Source organism: Varroa jacobsoni, unplaced genomic scaffold, assembly GCF_002532875.2.
Source record: "Varroa jacobsoni isolate VJ856 unplaced genomic scaffold, vjacob_1.0 scaffold_625, whole genome shotgun sequence".
In the NCBI taxonomy this organism is placed as follows: domain Eukaryota; kingdom Metazoa; phylum Arthropoda; class Arachnida; order Mesostigmata; family Varroidae; genus Varroa; species Varroa jacobsoni.
The window spans coordinates 265,421-278,108 of NW_019213527.1; the positions used below are offsets into that span (position 1 = coordinate 265,421).

At 41.1% G+C, this 12,688-nt stretch overlaps 3 protein-coding genes across 9 annotated transcripts in view; 2 read left to right on the plus strand and 1 right to left on the minus strand.

Moving 5' to 3' along the window:
* Nucleotides 1-4,178, plus strand: part of LOC111262068 (uncharacterized) — a 5,690-nt gene extending 1,512 nt beyond the window's left edge. The window contains exons 2-3 of the mRNA XM_022836042.2: nt 2,128-2,430; nt 2,570-4,178. Coding sequence (XP_022691777.1) covers nt 2,128-2,430; nt 2,570-2,920 — 654 coding nt within the window. The 3' untranslated portion in view covers nt 2,921-4,178. The remainder of the gene's footprint in view (nt 1-2,127; nt 2,431-2,569) is intronic.
* A 632-nt stretch (nt 4,179-4,810) lies between these two features.
* ND-B12 (NADH dehydrogenase [ubiquinone] 1 beta subcomplex subunit 3) lies at nt 4,811-7,091 on the minus strand. The gene is made up of 3 exons (XM_022836043.2): nt 6,943-7,091; nt 5,643-5,776; nt 4,811-5,362 (listed from the first exon to the last, which is right to left on the minus strand). The coding sequence occupies exons 2-3, from the start codon at nt 5,774-5,776 to the stop codon at nt 5,191-5,193; spliced, it is 306 nt and encodes a 101-aa protein (XP_022691778.1). The 5' UTR covers nt 6,943-7,091; the 3' UTR covers nt 4,811-5,190.
* A 652-nt stretch (nt 7,092-7,743) lies between these two features.
* The window catches only part of LOC111262072 (uncharacterized), an 84,054-nt gene continuing 79,109 nt past the window's right edge, over nt 7,744-12,688 (plus strand). For 5 of the 7 annotated variants that reach the window (XM_086968932.1, XM_086968935.1, XM_086968934.1 and 2 more), the window contains exon 1: nt 7,744-9,888. The gene's annotated coding sequence lies outside the window, so the exon portion shown is untranslated. The remainder of the gene's footprint in view (nt 9,889-12,688) is intronic. The other 2 variants (XM_086968929.1, XM_086968930.1) reach the window with 2 other exon arrangements.

Genomic DNA, 12,688 nt, shown 5'->3' on the forward strand with positions numbered 1-12,688 from the left:
ATTACCCACTGTCATAAGCATACACATATATGCAATACGCTGTTTCTGCTTCAATAAGGTGTTAGCACCAACTATTTGCACCCATGATGCTATTGTCAGAATATGCACAGATGTTCTGCCCTGCTCTCCCTATTCTTTCATTGGGTGTTTTACATAGCAAATAGATCGTATGCTTTCAGACAGCGTACGCAGCTTCTTTGGTGTTGGAGGTCATATTCTTTCTCTCGAAGCAAAAGTCGATTTTCATTTATTGCATTATTAAATTTACATGGAAAAATCTTGACCAGTAAGACCCAATACAAAACTAACAAGCGCTAAGAAAAACTTCATTTAAAATTTGTGGTAAAGGATTCTCCATAATTTCTATAAGGTTTCAGCCTCCACAAAAACACTGGGTTAGGCATTGATAGCACGCAGTTTAGTTCACTGTATTTCACATCATTAATAGAGTTGTTCGTACATATAACAGCGTGGGTTTTTTTGCTACTATCCTATGCAATTATTATAATAATTTATTGAATTCCTATGTAATTAGTGTTAAATGTATTGGATTGTACGTTCCTATCCTGTGCAATCAATACAAATTATTTAACTGGTTTAAATAATATTTATTGTAATGTGCAAAGATCTACTATTTTAATAGACGCCATACGTTCATTTCTATGGCTAAATATTTTAAGTTTTACATGCAGCACCGCCGTTAGAAATCTCATCAGACCGCTGGCTTCCAGCACAAAATGAACCATGTGTTTACGTTAGGATTCCAACTCAGGCCACACATCTCTTAAATTTAGCAGGCAAACGCGCTTTTCGCTGTGTCATCATTGGGACTCACTTCGATCGCAGCGGTTTGAAAGTAATGGCAGTATGTGTTCCTTATAGTGACTTATTCGGTTAAGGAATACAAATATGCGTATATATGTATACATACATATATATATATATATATGTCTTAGCCTTGCTGTTAGCTATCGATGACCAAATGAACAGTTCACACGACCACAACTCGCTCCTCGCTTGTATAACCGTAGAAGTGTTTTTATTCACGTATTTCAGTTATACTATTTGATCTAACACAACTTGCTCACTCTTACCTGGCAAGATGTCCGCATCCCGCGGCTGGTATCCTTTGGCGCCCAGTATATCCAATTTCACACTGCGCTCTCCAGACCTTTTCGCAATCTCTTCATGGGCGTGTCGAACGAAACTGTTTTTGAAGCCGACTAACTAGTCGGACGGCTTCTGGGTTTCGACATGGGTAAGGGTGCCTTTCATGAGCCCGCGGCAACAGGCCCACAAAATATTATATGTATTTTGTTGTCCCTGTAGTATTCATAATCACTTGGGCTGTTCTGCTTGCCCAGTAGGGTCCACAATCACCTTTCTCCAGTAGCTTTTGCAGATCCTTTGTTGATGGAGCAGAAAAGGACGTACTTCCGTGGCCTTTTTCCGCGGGCTGACACGTCACGCCCACGTACCTAGGCACGTGCCTCACCCCCAAGTTCTATTGTCCAGCTAAGATTTTTCTATCCAAGCCAAATTATTTTATTTAACCTAGATTTCCTGACCAGGCGAATTTGCTCTTTCCGGAATGTAGCGTTCGAAGAGTTTTACCTCAAAATTTTCCCACGCGTCTCCTCTGCACAAATCTTAAAATTATATCAAGCTTGGACTGCTGTTTGTAAAAATCTATGTACCTGCCTCACAACCTTGTTTGGCAGTTACTTCGTTCAAGCCACTCGCGTTTTTTAGCCTATCGGTACGGCTTCCTCTTATCGAACACCACTAAGGGTGATCCCTAATCAACTAATCGTTCGAGGAACTCTTTTGCGACTTTGGCCATAACACCAGCCATCCCACCAACTCCACCAGACTGAAGCGGACCCAGTTTTGTCATTGGCTGGCAGAAAAGAGTCCCTCATAATCCTTCGCTTTAAATCTATATAGCCATAGACATTTATTTATTCATATCTTCTAGCTATTTCATTTGGTCTATTAATAATATACACATATAAACAGTATCACGTATAACTGTATTAGCGTTGTAATGATTTATCTACATCCATTGCTATAGCGTAATGATTTGAGCATATCGAAAAGACGATTTTTTTTAATTCCCGATTTCAGTTTCTCCTTCCATGGGTAGCTCGCTTGCCGCGGTTTGACCTCCAAGTTGAAGAAAACCAGTTGGGTCATATTGGCAGAAAACACCAACGACCGGACGATACTCCAGTCTTACAAGATGACAGATCTGTCGTTGGCAACCCACAAAGAAACAGACCACCTGGAACATCTGACGCGTCTTTCGTTGCGCCTCGAAGGGGGATCGATTCCAGGCGACCTAGGCGAGCTTCACGAGAACTGCCAGAACCGCATATACCTGTGACACTTGTCGTGGCTTTCTTATTTGTCTACATGCTTTGCGGATCGGTTAGTGAGGCGTGTTCTATTGCTGTTCGCCCATCCAAATCTGATTGTACTAATAATTGATTCTTTAGATGTATTCGTGAAAAAATATAGGTGAACATTTTTTTGGTTACTAACGATCAACCTAATTTCATTTGAACAGGTGGTGTTTTCCATATTCCATGATTGGACCTGGTTCGAATCATTCTATTTTATTTTCGTGTCGATGTCGACGATAGGTTTTGGCGACTATGTTCCCGAGCATCCTTTGTCGATGATGGCAACTTTTGTCTATCTACTGTTTGGGCTGGCCCTTACCTCAATGTGCATCAATGTTATACAGGAAAAACTCAATGCCACCTTCCAAAAGGCTAAGCTGCACATCGCATTGTCCCTTGGACTTGAACCTGAGGCTTTTCAAGACGAAGGACTCACTACAGTCTACGAAGATCTGCGCGAAGACCTCACCGATCGACTGGATGAAATTAAACAAGGCAGCATAGTACAATTATAGATCAAAGTATATGCTATCTATAAAGTTAATTTTCAGGTAAAAGATCGCAAAATACTGGGAGAAGAAAGTTGCTGCTTATTTAAAGATAAGGTTTCTAAGATAAAGCTCTAACATATGACAATTGAGTCAAGCCTGTACAACTTTCTGGATCCTGTCCTATCTACTATTAAGGAGGAGATTATCACAGTTTTTTCCGTTACATGGACGGCTATGTCTATGTTTTAATATATACTTCTATACAAAAGAAAGGATCCGTATTCAAGTGGGAAAAAAAGCTCGAGTAGATGAAGTATAGAGCTTGGACTATAACATTGGTACTGTTCCCGTATGTCACAATATTGGAATTCCAAAGACACAGAGAAAACTGAAGGCCTGGGACTAAGTTTGCGAAATGATCTATCCTAAGTAAAATTAACGACGCGCTTAGGACGAGAAAAGACAAGAATTATTAAGAGACTATTTATCCCATCTATTTTTGATTTTTCTAGTTAGTTTTCAATGTCTATTGATCCAGATTGAAATAATTCCTATCAATTACATTTCAGCAGTGCGGCCAAGCCCAACTTATCTTGGAATGTCGGAATAAAGACAAAAAATAATTTTTTTTAATATTTTTAATTCTTTGTCTCCATCGCGTAGCTTAATACAATGCAATGATATTGTACAATGTTCACGAGAGTTAAAAGTATCTGTACAATGCATTAATAACAATAAATAAATTACTAAACTTTCGAATTTCTTAGAGCAAACTGAATATCTAAATCACAATTTTTGATCACTAACAGATTCCCCCCCCCCCTCCAATTGTTAGATATACAAAGTGATAGCTAAGATACACTCCATGGCATTACATTGCTGTGGATCTCTTCTAGACTAGTTTATAAGTAATTATTCCTCAAACAGCTGTAGTATCGATACGACACTCCTTCATTGATGTAGGTTTAATTATGAGTTAGTGTTTTCAGGACATTACAATTACAGTTACTATGTATTTAGGATATACGTACGAAAGTAGTAATACAAATAAAAAAAACTAACGTCCAAATTCAAGAAAAACAAAGACTGTATGATCGGTGAGGAAGTGAGAATGCTGTAGACTAGCCATCGTTATACTGCAGTACGAAAACAGACAGAATTATTGTTTCTGTTAATTATGAATAACAAAACTATTTGCTATTATTTAAAATGTACTATGAATATAAAACAAAAAAGGATGCGAATAAATGCGTGTAAATAAAATAGTGGCATGACACGTTCATATGCGATAGAGTGTAGTTTATTTGTTGTCCTATCTAAGAATCGCTAAGATATATTTTTGTAAATCAACTAACATTGGTGTCAGCTCTTTACTACATAAAAGTATAACAACTCTAGTAGATTGATCGGCATTATTAAGCTTGATCACGGTTACGAGCTGCCTGTCAAGCGAGCCACCTTGTGAGTTTGCCAGACATTTAAGTGGGCATTTCTATAGAAATAATACTCAATTATTCTTTGTCCTTAAGAATTCCAATACGATTAAATACACCACTTTTTAACACTTTGCTGCTATAGTTGACAAAAGTCGTATTATAAAAATCGATGGCATTGGTTTTATTGCAAATTGTAACCAACTCTATATTGAGCGTATATAATTTTGTATCTAAATTAAATTCTGAATCTAATTTCACACTAAATGAAACAATTTTGAAACAAAGTGAAACGTGGCATGCTTATTATTTCACCTCAAATATTTGGCGATATCGATTTATGCTGAGAAAACCTTTGGTGCTTTGATCGTGGTCATGATCAATTGTTTAGTTGGAACAACGGCAATGCAATCTAGAGTAACCTGGACTGGTGGTGGCCATCAAAAGTGAGTAACAAAATTAGTGAGAAGAACGTAGCAAATCAAGAAGTAGAACAATGGCTTCTTCATATTTATTTTCAGCCTGCTTTTTACATGTTTACTGGTTGAGTACTGTTTTCCTATTCGTTCGAGTGCATATCGTACGTCTTTTTCTTGAGAACTTCCATTGCCTTTCTACTGTCTTTGCTCACGCCTAATTTAACCAAGTCCATTGCCCGAACTAGATTGTGTAGTTGATAAAGATAAAAAAAAATTTAATATTTTCCCACATATTCGAAAATTTTCGCTCTATTTAACTATCATCAATTCAGTAAAAAATAACGCTGAAAATTACAGCGGACGAGACGTTTCATGGGATGTTAAACATGAAACTTCACACTTATGGTGTTTATGGAAAAACAGAATGATGCCTCTATAACGCCTAATGTTGCTCGCCGTGATCGGTAGAAGATGAATGTCTCGAGTCCCAGGCGTACTGAGCTACGGATGCAAGTAGACCGAGGCCAATCCCATAAAGCATGTACCGGGATCCGAGACTCGAATAAAAACGGCTCCAAAGCGTACCTTCATATTTGTATCGAAACACCTCATTTCTGTAAATAGATATAAAGGAAAAACAGGAGTCAAAACAAAAGAAAGGAACCAATAATCAAACAGTGGTCTGTATTTCGAGAAGGCCTGCATGATTAAAAACAATTCTTCTTATTATTACTATTATTATTTTTATTCTTTTATTTACCTTTCTTGCTGCTGTTAGAAACATTCAGCTAATTAAAATGGCTAAGCTGCAGTTCACAAATATAAAAATTAATATAAAGCTAATTTTTGTTGGAAGAACAATCTTTGAGAAGTTAGATTACTAGCTAAATGTACCGCATCCAGGGATCTTTAAGTCCACTTTGTGCAAGCAACTCCTTCAATTCTAAAAGCGTTCTCGAGTGTTCCACTTTGTAAATCCTGTGGTCTTTGGGAATCTTAAAAGTGTCGTGAGCATGATGGCCACCCATCTGAAACAATAGAAAAACAATATACTGTGGACTTGTTAGTTGCTAAATCTGGTAATTGCATAAGGACAAGTGAGGCTGTAGGGTTCTTATCTTTCGAAGCAGACAATCCTCGTATTCAAATAAATCCGATGAAAAAGCAAGCACTTCTGCCGGTAAAGTGTTAGAATGAAAAAAAATTAAATAAGCCAAAAACACAAAGTTTGCAGGTTTTCGCCACTTTCGGCGGTGTGACGAAAGGATAACAAATTCAGTAGTGTTCCAAAAAAAAAAAGCAACGACTACTCTGAAACAAACGCATCATTATTGTTCTCCAAGGGATCATGTGAACAATGCTTTGCTTCTAATACTTTTGGCAGGTTGCAATTAATGAGAGTACTAAAATAATTTTTGATTACGCTTTATTTCTTCAGTCAGTTTGGTTTAGGTACAATTTTAATCCTTTAGGGATGTTAGCGGTTACTAATATGGAGTTTTTGAACAGTATTAATAAACAAATCAAATAATTTTACTGATTGAATAAAGCGGTGTTTTTGCCTATAATGTCTTTTTCTTACATAAGACAAAATAAATATAGATATACATTTTATAGTAAGAAATATTCAAACACTAACTCATAAAAACTTGTTCCTTGTATAACTTGTAAGAGATAAAATCTCTTCTAGGTTTGACCATGATTTGAGACTGTGTTCCACAGTATATTAGAGAAAGACCTGAATATTGGTTTGAGCGTCAAAAGAAAGATACCGGCTTTTCTGCATTAGAATTAATAATCTATTTACTATGCGGTTACTGTTGTTAGATACAGAAAACCGTGTCGAGGGTTGTATACGTTGAGTTTTGATGATACAATAACGTTATAATTATTTCAATCTACGCCTATTTTTGCCTAATTTATGGCTTAAGAGTATCTATACCTTACTATTGCTGGTGTTTTGGTTGATATCGCAATTTTTTCCACAGAGCAACTCTGTTAGTGCTTCTTGTAAATACGTTGAATGTTATATAAAACATTCTTTTTTCTTTAAAAGCAAGCTTCTTCTAAACCGCTATCTGGGGCTCAGTTAAACCCACGAACACTTCAACTGGACCAATTTAACTTGTGGCACAATTACGTGTACACGGAAGTAAATTCCCATGAAAAATTTCACCGAATCGAATTTACTGACCTTTCGTCCCGTATCTCCTTTACGCAGTATTCAGCTACTGCTTCGCCGCAGGCAATAGCAGCAGTAGTAGCTAGTGTTCACGGTTTGTTTTGTTACGGGCGGGCTCCGCCGTGAGTTATCCCGTCGGTACCACAACCGTACCACATATTTAATTGTGGTGAGCTTTACGGTGCGGAGACTCGATTTGTTCAAATTTCTGTCAATTAATTGTTGCTGTCAGTGTGTTACATCGGCTTTAATAATTGCCCATTCGACTTTTTCATAAGCGGCAAAACATTTTCCATTCGATGCTTTTCTTTCGCCCCGCCCCCCTTCCTTGTCTTCTCAGCGTTTCTACTCTGTGCTACTGCCTGGCGGCTGATAGTGGCGAAGCTTGCGGTCGAAGGGTTACTGTGTGCGGTGTGCGTGCGGATGCGCCGTGTGCCGGATGCACAGGGTGTTGTGTGTCTGGCTGCTATGGCTGTCGCGGTATTTCACTCTGTCTCTCCCTCTAGAAAGCCTGATGTGTGCCTATGTCGGTGTGATGGCGCCCCTGCTGCTAGTGCTGCTGGTGCAATGTCGTGTACTAAGTGCTCCTGGCTGCTTGCTGCGAAAGGAGTGTGATCTGGACTGAAGTGAGTGGCTGGGCAAGCGGGTGGGAGAGCCAAATCGGTTGTGGCGAGTAGCAGCGGGCCGGTACGACTGCTGCTCTGGTGCCGTATGTCTGTCTGTTTGACTGTCCGCCACCGCCGACAACGACGAGTGTTCCGCGCATGTGCGCTCTCGGCCTGCTCGCCAGCAGTTCAACCCTGTGGTGCGACGGGCGCTGCTGCCGATTGCTGCGACCACGACCACGACTGTCGTTGTCGTTGCCCCCGCTAGCGCTGGTGGAGCCCATCGCCGTTTCTACTGGCTGGCTTGACTGGTTGACTCGACCACTCGCTCAACACGGTTCCTCACTCGCTGCCTGATAATAGCAACGGCACTGTCATAATCACCAGCTAGACCCACAACTGGGTCAGCAGATGAATGCTGCTCTACGATCATAATCATCTCCACCGTCACTGCGAAAGCAATGACAAGCAGACGGTGAGCAAAAAAGAAGGTTAGTAGAGTCTGATCGAACCAGTGATTGAATCGGTAGTAAGTCCAACATTGGGCTGTAACGTTAGGCATTGACTAATGGGGCAGCGTTAGCTAGCTGGGCCGACCCAGCAACGAGCGAAGCTGGTGAGTTGCCCCGTCACTGCTGCTACTGCCTCTCGACAGAGGAATGCCTACAGCGGGGCGACTACAAAGAGAGACGACAAGCAAATTGCTTAGCGCGGAATCTGCGCTCCTCTTAGTAGTGTAGGATAAATAGTGGATGGGCGCAGAGCGCTTAGAATCACATTTAGTGCTGTGGAGTGCCGTGGAGTCGCTGGTGATGAGAAGCCGAAGATATCAGCTAAAAGTCTACACCAGCAACAGCAACCTCCAGCAATGGAAAGCTCGTAGAAGGTGAGTGGAAGAAGAAGATATAAGCGCACAATCGCTCTGACACTTAAACAGACTGCCCGGGTCGACATCTCTGGATTCTGCAAGGCCATTGAAGGACTTTGTCAAACAAAGGCCGTTCTCAATAGTCTGCGAGACACGGTTGTGGCAGCCTCACTCTGTGGATCGCTGGATTGGTCAAGACAAAAGCCCTAGCAGGAGCAGCAGGCCAGAATCTCTATTAAGGTTCCAGAAGGTTTACCCCTGTTTGATCGGTATGAATGTCTATTGTGCACTATTTCGCTCATGCTACATGTCCCGTTATTTGGGCAGTGCGTGAATAGCATTGCTTAGAGTAGTTTATTATATAATATCAATCAGGTTGTGTGGCAACAGCCTTTCGTTCGGAAGACAGCATCGATACGATGATAACAACACAACCCCAATGACGATATCTTCATACCGGTGCTATGTAAACTGCTCCCTGAATTTTGATGAAACTGACGCGAGTGCAAGTGGAGCAGCTTGAAGTGTGACAGGGGCATACGTGTGCGTCAGCTACGATTCTTATATATCGTGTATGGTCTATAGACGACTCTTTAAAGTAGGAGGAACGGCGGAATTTATTCAGCTCAGCCCATGCGCGTTTCAAGATTTCAAAATCACATCGACAGCAAGGAACACCGTTATTAGGACTGGCCACACCGAATCGCTTCATCGACATTCGACTATAATCGTGAAGGGGGTTGTGTGGTCGGTACATATACCATAGACAGGTAGAATTGCTGTTTGACAAGCGACCAAGCCATCATTGTAATGCTGCCGTCTAGCCACAAATAGATAGAAAGCAATATTCTATCATATTCCGGCAGCTGTAGTAAGAACCGTCGGCGTGGATTGTCTCCTGTGCTAGTGTGCCTTTAAGTGCCATTATCCTTTTTCGTTTTGCGCAGTTGTCCGCGCTGTTTTCGTCACAGCCGGTCAGTCAAAGCTAATCAGTTAGTGACCCAGTGTTTACTATACATCAACAATGTATGGAAACGGAAAAAGAAAAGTTGACAAAATAAAAGCGTGAGATAAAATTGACTAGAGGAAAACAAACACATAAGGGAAAAATGCCGCAGGAAAAGAGTCAGCAAAGTGGCAATTAATTGATCTATTATCTTTACTATGATATTCTGCCTGTAGTGGATCTAATGCCAGGAGTTCCATGCAAGTGTGTAATTGAGTGCCTATGTAATGACAAGTGTATATCCGCAGATGGACGTCTCTCTTTTTACAGATGTATATCCATAATGACACCACGTCGATGTATGTGCCATTAAGAAGAAATGAGTGTCATGCCGGAGCAATAATCAGCAGTAAGCTGGTACGAGACAGGTTGAGGTCCCACTAAAAGAGGCAACCATCAAAACGTGAAAGAAAAACTAACTAAGAATGCGGCAGCGATAGGTCGACATAAGTTTTATCTTCATCATCGTCTTAAATCAGGTATGCAACATATGATATAACTCTGTGTGGAATTTATCATGCGTGCTTGTGTTCGTTGAACCGCTAGCTCAGACCTCTGATATCGCAATTTTGCACAGCTTTTCGACATATGGGCAATATGGCAAAGGTGAAAAACATCAGATTCACCTTACTGAATAAGGGGAAAATAGAAGACTAAAAGGAGCAGCGACCGATTAGCCCTAAGGGTATGGAAGTACTTCTCTGGTCAGGTTGGAGAGATCTCGTCCGTGAGTCTTATCCAGCTATCGGATGGATGTGCGGGCAGGCGTGTACCCTATTCAAGGAATGAGCGCCTATCAATGGGTCTGTTTTCCAGCAGGCTAGTTTGCGTACTCCCTTCGGTCTGTACTACAATATCACAACTACGGTTCCGGACCATACAGACATACGCACCAAAACCTACTCTACCACCAGCATCATTCAAATATCTACATGACGATAGCTTGTTTCGTTTAATCTGAATAATAATTGTCTGTAATACTGCTAAGCGGAACCTGACTTCAGGACATGCTTTCTAGGCACTAGTACCCATATATGTAATAAGTTACTAATAGACTTCGAGTAGGTGGCTAATTCTATTATTGACGGAGCAGATGACGGGGTGGAGACGGCATCTTGCGACGACCGCGGAACCCTGTGCGGAGCAAAAGCTTGCGGGCGTGCGTCGCCAGTTTGTAACAGCGGTGAAATGGGTCCAAGTACAAGCAGTGCTCAGCGGAAAAATTAGGACGTACGGAAGTTGCGAAACGCACACGAACCAGATGGGAAACGAACTAAGACACAGTGAATGTTCTGGTGATGTGCATTCCTACAAAGAAAATGGGTAATAATAAATCTTTCGCAGTAGCTGATAGTAAGGTGGAGGAAAACAAAAAACTTTTCATGTTTCAGTGTGTCAAAGACCTCCCATATTTTACTATTATTACAGTGTTCCAACAGACACAAGAATTGACCGCAGATAATATATTGCAATCGTTTCCGACCTAAAAGGGTTAGGGCGATTTTGAGTTGGACAGTTTGGTAACTGGCTTGACTTTGAAGAATTTGCCAATTTTGCCACGTAGACGGAAACGAGAAACACCATTAAAATAAGCAAAAACTTGAAAGACGTGTTTAGGTTCATTTAACTCCGTAATAGCCTCGTGGGTAACATATTTATGTACTAATATTGGGGACACGTTGCGGTCTAGGTTCAAACCCGGGCATAAACAAAGTTCGTTTTGTAGTGGGAGCCAGCCGTCTAATGGAATTCCTAAGCGTGATATCGTGCGTGAAAGTCGAAACATAGACGGGTTAGTTTAACTTGCCAAATAGCTCAGCGGACAGAGTAGTGATAGTATTATTTATATTAGTATCATCACGGAGGGGACATTATGCTGTACGTATTCCAGTATTTTTATGCTCGCTTATCTTTGTCCATATCTCCTGTCGCTATAAGATCGAACTTGGATAACTCACAAAAAGGTATAACAAATGTTCCACGTTTCGCATCATTATCGAGTAGTGCAATAACCGACTAATTATATGACAAGCACACCATAAGGATGATGATTTACAGCAAACTCCGTGGGAATCTTTTTTCGATGACTGATTCGTTCAGTGAGTTGGAAGTGGGGGTAACATTGCTTTGCGCAGCTGGGTAGCAGTTAGCTTGGCTGTTCCTGTCTAGCTATGCCCTGGGTGCCAGGTGTTCGACCCTTTGGTGATGTGGAAATATCACATTCTGGCCGTATGTGCCTTTGCCCGTGTGGGGGACAACTTGGCCTGCACTAGTAGCCACACAGCCGTGCAGTCATTGGGAGCGAGGGGCCATTAGGAGTAGTCAGCTAGCAAGAAAATTTCTCTGGCCGATTCTCGCGCTTTGCTAACATGGCAATAAGGATGGCGTGCTTATCTGTTGTAATGAAATAAGAATAATGATGTTGCTGCAGCCCCCACTGCCCTCCGGGGTAGTAGTGCCTTTGGCCGGTTCACAACTCAAGCGGCAACAGCAATGGCAACAGAAAATAGGGCAATTCACTTGTTTTGCCCCCTCTGTGTACACTGCCGCTGCTATTGGGTGCTAAAAACAACACTATGCCTTGTATCACGATACATATCACCTTTGCGTTCTCTACTACGGTAATCATTAAGACCATACGACGACATTGGAAAGTAATCGGGTCCAACGATAGTGTTAACACTGGCAACAGGTCCTTAGTCTTACTTATGTCATTTTCATTATTCGGCTCCTTGGTTTTTCTGAGTTAATTTACAGGACTCAATTTTTCCTGACGTAGTGCTACTCTTTAGATAGAAGGAGGCGCTAAAAACTTTGCATTTGCTAACGGGCAAGCGCTTTCGTTTATGGTATTTCTAAATTCTTGAGAAGAAGGTGATGCGGCAAACGTGAGCAGTAGGTTCATTCAAAACGGTAAATGCACGCATACTCATATATGAACGTGCGCACATACGCGCACTGTTCATATATGAGCGTGCGATACGTGAAAAAATACACCGTTCTGTGGGATTTCTTTACAGCGAGTTAACACATCCTACAGGGATACCAAATCACCAGCTTACCCAATGTAGAAACAGGTGAATTAGTTTCTCCTAAATGGGCAGTTGCTTATTGAGCTACTATTTAAAATATATATGTATTTTGCAAAGGACAACATGTAGTCTCGTTCTCATATGAGTGGCCTTCCAGCATAACTTGCAAGTTAATTGGGAGATTCCTTATTTACTTTTGTTTGTGAGCCCGATGATTAGTCAAACACTACTAGCAGCTCATATCAAA

Excerpts from the sequence above, each read along its gene's own strand:
- ND-B12 (XM_022836043.2), bottom strand. The coding sequence starts at position 5,776 with ATGGGTGGCCATCATGCTCACGACACTTTTAAGATTCCCAAAGACCAC. Across the intron at positions 5,363-5,642 it reads CTTAAAGATCCCTGGATGCG|AAATGAGGTGTTTCGATACA; the intron begins GTACATTTAGCT and ends ATCTATTTACAG.